The sequence below is a fragment of the Eptesicus fuscus genome, chromosome 6 (assembly GCF_027574615.1).
Source record: "Eptesicus fuscus isolate TK198812 chromosome 6, DD_ASM_mEF_20220401, whole genome shotgun sequence".
NCBI classification, from domain to species: Eukaryota; Metazoa; Chordata; class Mammalia; order Chiroptera; family Vespertilionidae; genus Eptesicus; species Eptesicus fuscus.
Window position 1 is genome coordinate 34,830,524 of NC_072478.1, and position 8,552 is coordinate 34,839,075.

Here is an 8,552-nt window from a genome sequence, read left to right on the forward strand (position 1 = left end):
AATCTTGCTGGTGTCAGGAGCAAGGACAAGCTGAGCTTTAGACCTGTCCACAAGGGGATAGGGCTATTTTTTTGGTTTATATCTTGGCCTGACCACCTGCAAAAATGACCGGAGAACTGGATGGCTGGGGCAGTACAGGATGGCCATGTCCTTCGGGGGGGTGGGGGAACTGCAATAGGATCACGCAGATCTGTTTCACACACTCAGTGATGGATTGCGGATTGCTAGCAGTAGTGATGGCCTGTTCAGTTGAGTTGGAGAGCATATCCCCTGCTACCTGGACTTGAGCCCCTATTCTCTCTGATATTTTATTTATTTATTTTATATATTTATTTTTTTAAAAATAAATCTTTATTGTTCAGATTATTACAATTGTTCCCCCCTTTCCCCCCCATAGCTCCCCTCCACCTGGTTCCCACCCCACCCTCTGCCCTTACACCCCCCCACTGTCCTCATCAATAGGTGTACGATTTTTGTTCAGTCTCTTCCTGCACCCCCACACCACTTTCTCCCCAAGAATTGTCATTCCAGTCCCTTTCTATGCCCCTGATTCTATTATATTCACCAGTTTATTCTGTTCATCAGATTTTTTATTCACTTGATTTTTAGATTCACTTGTTGATAGATATGTATTTGTTGTTCATAATTTTTATCTTTACCTTTTTCTTCTTCTTCCTCTTCTTAAAGAATACCTTTCAGCATTTCATATAATACTGGTTTGGTGGTGATGAACTCCTTTAGCTTTTTCTTATCTGTGAAGCTCTTTATCTGCCCTTCAATTCTGAATGATAGCTTTGCTGGGTAGAGTAATCTTGGTTGTAGGTTCTTGCTATCATCACTTTGAATATTTCTTGCCACTCCCATCTGTCCTGCATAGTTTCTGTTGAGAAATCAGCTGACAATTGTATGGGTGCTCCCTTGTAGGTAACTAACTGTTTTTCTCTTGCTGTTTTTAATATTCTCTCTTTGTCTTTTGCTCTTGGCATTTTAATTATGATGTGTCTTGGATTCTTTTTGTTTGGGGTTCTGTGTGCTTCCTGGACTTGTAATTCTATTTCTTTCACCAGGTGGGGGAAGTTTTCTGTCATTATTTCTTTAAATAGGTTTTCAGTATCTTGCTCTCTCTCTTCTTCTGGCAACCCCCATAATTCTGATGTTGGTATGCTTGAAGTTGCCCCAGAGGCTCCTTACACTATCTTCATATTTTTGGGTTCATTTTTCTTTTTGCTTTTCCAGTTGGGTGTTTTTTGCTTCTTTGTATTTTAAATCTTTGACTTGATTCTTGCGATCCTCTAGTTTGCTGTTGGACCTCTATATATTATTTTTTATTTCAGTCAGTGTATGCTTATTTCTAGTTGGTCCTTTTTCATATCCTTGAGGGTCTCACTAAATTTATCGGACTTTTTTCTAGAAAATTCTTGAAAAACCTTATAACTGTGGTTTTGAACTCTATATCCAGTAGTTTGCTTTCTTCCATTTCTTTCATTTGTGACCTGTTTCTTTGTCTCCACATTTTGGCTGCTTCCCTGAGTTGATAGAGTGGCTTTGTGTGCTAGGTGTCCTATAGGGCCCAGTGGCTCAGCCTCCCCAGTTACCTGAGGTGGACACTCTTGGTGCACCCCTTTGTGGGCTGTGTGCACAGTATTGTTTTAGTTAAGCCTTGATTGTTGTTGGTATTACTGGGAGGAATTGACCTCCAGGCCTATTGGCTGTGAGGATCAGCTGTGTCTATGTTGGGAGAACTTCTGTGCTAGAGACACCATTATGAGGCAAAACTTGCTTCAGTGGGTCTTTGGTGCTCACTGAGTCTTCCCCCTGAGTGTGTCCCTTATGGAGCTGAGGAGTTGTAATCTGGATGGTCTTACTCTGACCCTTGGGTACATTGGCTCTTGGATCTCTAAGGTGGTGCTAATTTAGCCTCTGCCTGAGGCCACCCAGCAGGAGCTATGGAGAGATCTGCAGATTCCTCTTCCTGTTTGGGTTTTGGAGGTGCCCAGATGAGGCCCATCTGTGAAGCAATGCAAGCTGCTGTGGGACCTTGGGACTTCTTTTGGATGTTCTGGATCTCACTGACTCAGCTGCAGTTTGTTAGGTAAGTTTAGAATTCAAAGGACCAGGCCATTCATATGCAAAAGCCTCTGCACTCAGCTTGGATGGGGAAGAGTCTCAGGGCAGAGCAAACAATAATGGCTTCCTGTCTGCCCTGCCCTAAGAGGCCCCCTGGGTCTCAGTGTCCCTTGGTAATCACTGCAAGCACCTCTGAGAGAAAGCCCTCTTCAAGTTTCACCCGTTGCCAGACAGTCCAGTTTCTCCCCTTATAAGTCTGGGTCCCCAGAGTCTCACCTGGAACTGGAGTTCAGAACAGTCAGGAGTTTTTGTCTCCCTCCTGCTTGAAAAAGACAGCCACGTACTCAGTTGCCAGCCCTCTCCACGTGTGCACCTCCGTACCTCTGCACTTACGCAGCTCCTCTGAGTTTCAGTGTGCTTTTCTCTTTCCTTCTAGTTGTTGAATTTCCACTCAGCCAACCTTCCTGTGGTTCTGGATGATGTCAGTTTTGTCTTTTAGTTGTAGTTTTGGAGTGGTTGTGCGAGGTAGCAGTTCAGGTGTTCACCTATGCTGCCATCTTGGTTTCTCTCTCTCTGGTATTTTCTTGATCTCACAACCACCTTTCCCAATGAGAGAGCCACACTGACTAGCAGGGACCACCAGCCTCAGGGTGACTGGGGGTCTACTGGCAGCTGTGCTCTTAGTCATAGAGCTGCTGATGTCCTCTTCCAGTTTGTCAATGATTATAGCAAAGGTTTTGAAGATGGCAGTACTGAATCCAGCCAAAGTGATAATTCTCTCAGGACAATTCCCTTCTGAGATGTTGATAAGTGCATCACTCTTCTTGCACATTTTAACTGATTCTCCTTTCTTTCCCATGATACTGCTAACTTTCTTTCCAAGCGTAAGTAGCCGGATGGTGAGAGTAATGTTTAATCCACTTTCAATCACACCGGTGTCTATGTTGTGCAGTATTCTGGGGAACTGGACTTTGAATGGTCAAGTCTTTGGTCACTGGTGGGGGGTGGGGTGGGGGAGATTGAAAGCCCAAAACTGCAGGTGCCAGGTGACTGAGGGAAAAAGGGGAAGGACAGAATGGGAAAGGCGGGATGCCCAAGGTCAGAACAATAGGGGTGGGCAGGCAGGAGAAGGCACAGGCTGTGGCTGGCTGCTCCAGCTGCTGCCTCTGCTGGTCTGGACCCTTCCTCATATTTTTAGTTCATTTCCACATTGCATACTCAGCTCTTTGATGTCCTTAAAAACATAGCGATTTTTGAAATATAATTTAAATTTAAAAAAATATATTTTGAAATATGATTTGTATTTTCTAGTTTTTATTTTCTTTTTCTACCAGAGAAAACATGCTTCTAAAGATTTATGTGTCCTACAGAGAATTGTATTTTTTTTGAAACAAAAGCAACAACAAAATTTTATTTAAAAAAGTACAAAGGAGTTGAGTGGCAAGTGTTATTTTCTGTATTTCCACATTTTGAAGTAATTCTGTCCAAAAGTAAATGACGTCCAAAAGATGTTACAGGGCAGCAATGTAAAAAAATAAAAAAAATTAAAAGCTTCTGATGTCAGACTCCTTCCTGTGTTTTCCATTATACTAGGCTAATGGTGTACCAATTGAGGTCTGCTATAAATGAAATCACACCACTGAGAGAACCATGAGGTATTAGCAAGAAGATGTAGCTATTGCTCCTAGGACTGCAGAACAAAGGGAAGAGATGGGATTGTTGGAACCTGAGCCTTTGGAATAAGACCACTGGATCTAAGACTTTAAGCTGAGAAGGTTAGCCAACCTGATACTGAAACCTATGGGAGTTTGTGAAGGATTGAAAGATCTGACACTCTAAATCCTTAAAGTAGCATGTGTGGCATCGGAGACAGTATCTCTGAGCCTGACAGTGCTTTTTCATATATGTACATATACGAAATTATAATTATAATATTAGCTATAGAGATGGGGCAAAAGTAGGTTTACAGTCATTGGAATGGCAAATAATACAATAATAAATAATAAAAATAAATTTCATTACTAACAACTGTAAACCTACTTTTGCCCACCCCTGTAGTATATCCTACCTAATAAAAGAGTAATATGCAAATTGACCCTAACTTCACTACACCCTCCAGCCATGCCCACCAGCCAATCAGAGTGAGTATTCAAATTAACCCAACCAAGGTGGCTACAGCCACGGAGAAAATAGGAGGGAGGCTTGGGTTTCCCTGGTAACAAAGGAAGCCAAGTTTTCCGCGAGCCATTGTAGGCCTAAACATCCACTCAAGGCTACAAAGTTTCAATTATAGAAGGTAAACAAATCTAAAAAGAAATGGCGGCAGCCATGGAGCTGGAGAGAGCAGGCCACAATTGCCTACGGCAATGGAAGAAGCCAAGCTTCTGCAGCTCTGGCTGGCCTAGGCCTCAACCCCAGGCTACAAAGTTTCAATTATAGAAGGTAAACAAATCCAAAAAGAAATGGCGGCAGCCATGGAGCTGGAGAGAGCAGGCCACAATTGCCTACGGCAACGGAAGAAGCCAAGTTTCTGCAGCTCTGGCTGGCCTAGGCCTCAACCCCAGGCTACAAAGTTTCAATTATAGAAGATACATCAATCCCAAGAGAAATGGCTGCCAGCCCCGGAGGGAGCCCCAGGCTTGGCTCCGCTCCAGGATACAAAGTTTCAATTGTAGAAGGTAAATAAATTCCAGATACCAGGGCCTTTGCTTGGGTCACCAGGGGGCGTGGCTGGCCTGCAAACCACCACAGGCCCCTTGCTCAGGCCACCCCATGCCCCAAGGGAACCCCCACCCTGATCCAGGACACCCTTCAAGGCAAACCAGCTGGCCCCCACCCGTGCACCAGGCCTCTATCCTATCTAATAAAAGAATAATATGCAGATTGACCATGACTCCAACACACAATATGGCTGCTCCCATGTGGTCAAAATCCTGCCCCCATGTGGACACAAGATGGCTAGCAGGGGAGGGAAGTTGGGAGACACCAGGCCTGCAAGGGAGGGCAGTTGGAAGCAATCAACCCTGCAGGGGAGGACAGTTAGGGGTGACCAGGCTGGCAGAAGAAGGAAGTTGGGGGCAAACAGGCTGGCAGGAGAGCAGTCAGACATCAATCAGGCTGCCATGGGAGTCATTAGGGGGTGATCAGCCTGGCAGGCAGGCGAGCGGTTGGGAGCCAGCAGTCCTCGATTGTGAGAGGGATGTCAGACTGCCCGTTTAGGCCCGATCCCAGTGGTCATGGGATCGGGCCTAAACAGGCAGTCGGACATCCCTTGAGGGGTTCCAGATTGGAGAGGGTGCAGGCTGGACTGAGGGACACCCCCTGCCCCCGTGCACGAATTTTGTGCACTGGGCCTCTAGTACAGTAATAATGTGCAGACTGAAAGCTACTATCTTTGTAAAGACTAGAGCTGTTAATAAGGCATGACTGAACAAGAATAGATCCAGAGACAAATGGTAGGCTGGGAGGTTAGAGAACAACCAAAGGACTTGTATGCATGCATATTAATATAACCAATGGACACAGACATTGGGGTGGTAGGGGCTTGCCCAGGGTGGGAATGGCTCTGTGGGTGGAGGGGGAGAGTCAATTGGGGAAAAAGGAGACATATGTAAAACTTTAGACAATAAAAAAAAGGGAAATTAGAATTTACAAGTTTTTAAATGATATTATTAGTATAATGAACCAATGAAAAAATTTAGATTAATATATTGGTTAGGCAGCTGTGATTTGAGGTAAGCATATTCATAAGTCAAATAGTGAGAAAATTTTGCATTTTCATTTTACATTTTGCTTAGTGGTGACATGCTTGTTGATAGTTATGTACTAAACCTTTTGTTTCCTTCTAATTTTGCTGATGAAATTTCCATTATATAAGTACATTACTAAGTCACCTGTCTGGTAATCATACTGATTTATGGTAAAATAATGTCTTCTGTTAATATTTTTGAATTTAGTGCAAATAGGATTTATTAATTGCTGGAGTACTATATAATGGTTACTTTCCTCTATTTAAATAAGACAAAGATGATCTTAAAATCACGAGAAAAATTACATTTTATAAAGAACTACTTTCTCAAGTCAATCTTTATTGTACTGCAAAGCATCAGTGCTATTAATTAGGTTCAAATCCTGAGAGGCATTTGCTTTTAATATCCACAAGTTCTCCCCTCTGCACTCTCTACCAGAGTTCTAATTATATGTCTAAATTTAGATTTACTTTCACTCTCTAAAAGGACTTTTCTTACTGTTTTTCTATTTTTCCTTAGTTCTTCCATTTATTTTTTAATACCTTTCATTTTAATATTGAAAATGATGTATACATGATGGCATAAAACAAACAAAAATCCCTGCCTACCCTAATGAAACATATTTTTGTATTAAATCACAAATGAAGTTTTTGTTTTATTTGTAACTTACCCAAAATAAGGCAAGAGGTTGGAGCAGTAAAACTTGCCTATGAAACACACAAGGAAGAGGTTTCAGGAGATTTTGTTTTAAAACACTTTCTTTTTCCACAATGTCCAAGACTTTGGGTACAATGTGTTATTTTTTAAAGTTTTCATTAAAGTGTAATGCATACCAAAATTGACATATCACAAAGGTTTACAGATCAAAGGATTTTTATAGCAGAATATGCCTAGTTAAGCAATATTGAGATTAAGCAGGAACCCTGGGGCACTGTTGATGAGACTGTAAATTGGTGCAGACTCTGTGGAAAAGAGTATGGAGACTGCTAAAAAAATTAAGAGTAGAACTATCGTGGATGCTTTATCTGTGTCTGCTTACTTCTTCTTCTACTTTCATTTAGTGTCCCTGGACTTCTCTCTCTCATAATTTTCCTCTCACTTCCTTTCATGAAAAGCAACAACTGCCTCTCTATTTACACTTTTTCATGGAGACCTCCTTATTCCTACTTATTTCTCCTAAAACCTACATGTCCACAATGTGAAACCCAGCAGAGGAATATTTCCAGTCTTAAATTCCCCTGTGACCTACTGACCAGATGTCTGGTCCTAATTTGTTTGATTGCCAAGGACACTTGTGAACCACTAACCTGGTGGCCATCTCATTAAACCACTATGTACTTGTCTTTCTTACTCTGACAGCAACTCCCAAATCAAATCTGCACAAATCTTAAAGAATTTGAAGTCTCATTTATAAATTTCTTCTCTACCATTTTATCTACATTCTGACTGTATTTAGCAAGTATGTGGACAACCTATACAACATTCAGTTTATTTTACCTTTACAACTCATCTTCAATGACAAGCCATCAAGCTAAGGCTATGGGCTGCAGCATTCTCACTTTCAACTACTACAGCTCATACATCTTAAATAGTTTAGATGTAATTCTTAAATAGTTTATATGTATTTTCCTCTAGAGACCATTAATTCAAACACTCCTCCACCCAAACTAAACTGATTCTTAAACTGCTAAAACAAAAAGCTTTCCCTACTGGGAAAAATACTAGACTGTGTTTAGGAGGATGCTTAAAAAGAAGAAAAAATCAGAATTGAAATAGGATACCTGAAACCAAAGCCTGAAGGTTGTAGTTATGAACATACATTTGTATCAAACACTGTTATACTTCAATAGTTTGTCCCTTTTCATCCACAAGTTTTGTAATTTTCTGAGTTTCTATGTCTTCATTAATGCACAGAGAAGGGGGCTGAAATTCTATGTTGTTTTTGTTTTCACAAGTTGTTACTGCTGACTTTCAATCATGATAGCTTAACTGGTTAAACCAAGAATTCCCCATTGACCTTGTTTAATACAGGATTTGATATTTGCATTAAACTTTGCTATCACGTTGCAGATAGGAGAAAAGGTCTTGTTTTGAGCTAAACATTATCATCATTATGGTGACAAGAGCACCAACCAGGTTTACTGGGATGCTTTCTGAGTCCTAAAGTGTAGGCACTGCATTTCACAAAATGCCAAGAACACAAAAATATCTCATGCTAACCAGATGAAACCTTAGACAATAAACATCTCCAAATTGTGAATAAATCCCAATATCCTAATTTGGTTTCTATGACTCTATTTACATATACTTGCTCTATACTTGCTATAAAGTGTTGAGTAATGTTGTGATGGAAAGGGAAAGTTAATGAGTACTATTGCACTGTTGAGAATTAACTTAGCCCATATAAATCCTTGACATAATTTATTTCTTGGACATCAATTTGGGATCAGTCAATAAGAGAAAAATAGATGCCAAAAAATGTTGAGCTACATGTTGTCCTCATTACATTATTGTATTTGATGAATTCAGTGGCAGAAGCCCCTGAAAGAATATGACATTCTTAGTGTAATAATGCCAGTAACAGTAGCTTCAAGTTACAGTCAGACTTTCTATGCACCCTGTATAAATACTTTCATCTTCTTCTCTGTTTTCAAAATCATCGATATCTGTGTCCTAATTACCACATTTCCTTCAATTTCAGTAATGGCCTAAATAAATTTTTCATCAACTTAACAG

At 40.9% G+C, this 8,552-nt stretch overlaps 1 protein-coding gene across 1 annotated transcript; it reads right to left on the reverse strand.

Moving 5' to 3' along the window:
* Positions 1-76: 76 nt before the first annotated feature.
* LOC129149226 (poly(rC)-binding protein 2-like) lies at positions 77-3,040 on the reverse strand (the record flags this gene model as incomplete). The annotated part of the gene is made up of 2 exons (XM_054716727.1): positions 77-296; positions 2,613-3,040. Coding segments are annotated over 2 exons (648 nt in total), but the record flags the coding sequence as incomplete, so codon positions are not given.
* Positions 3,041-8,552: the final 5,512 nt, after the last annotated feature.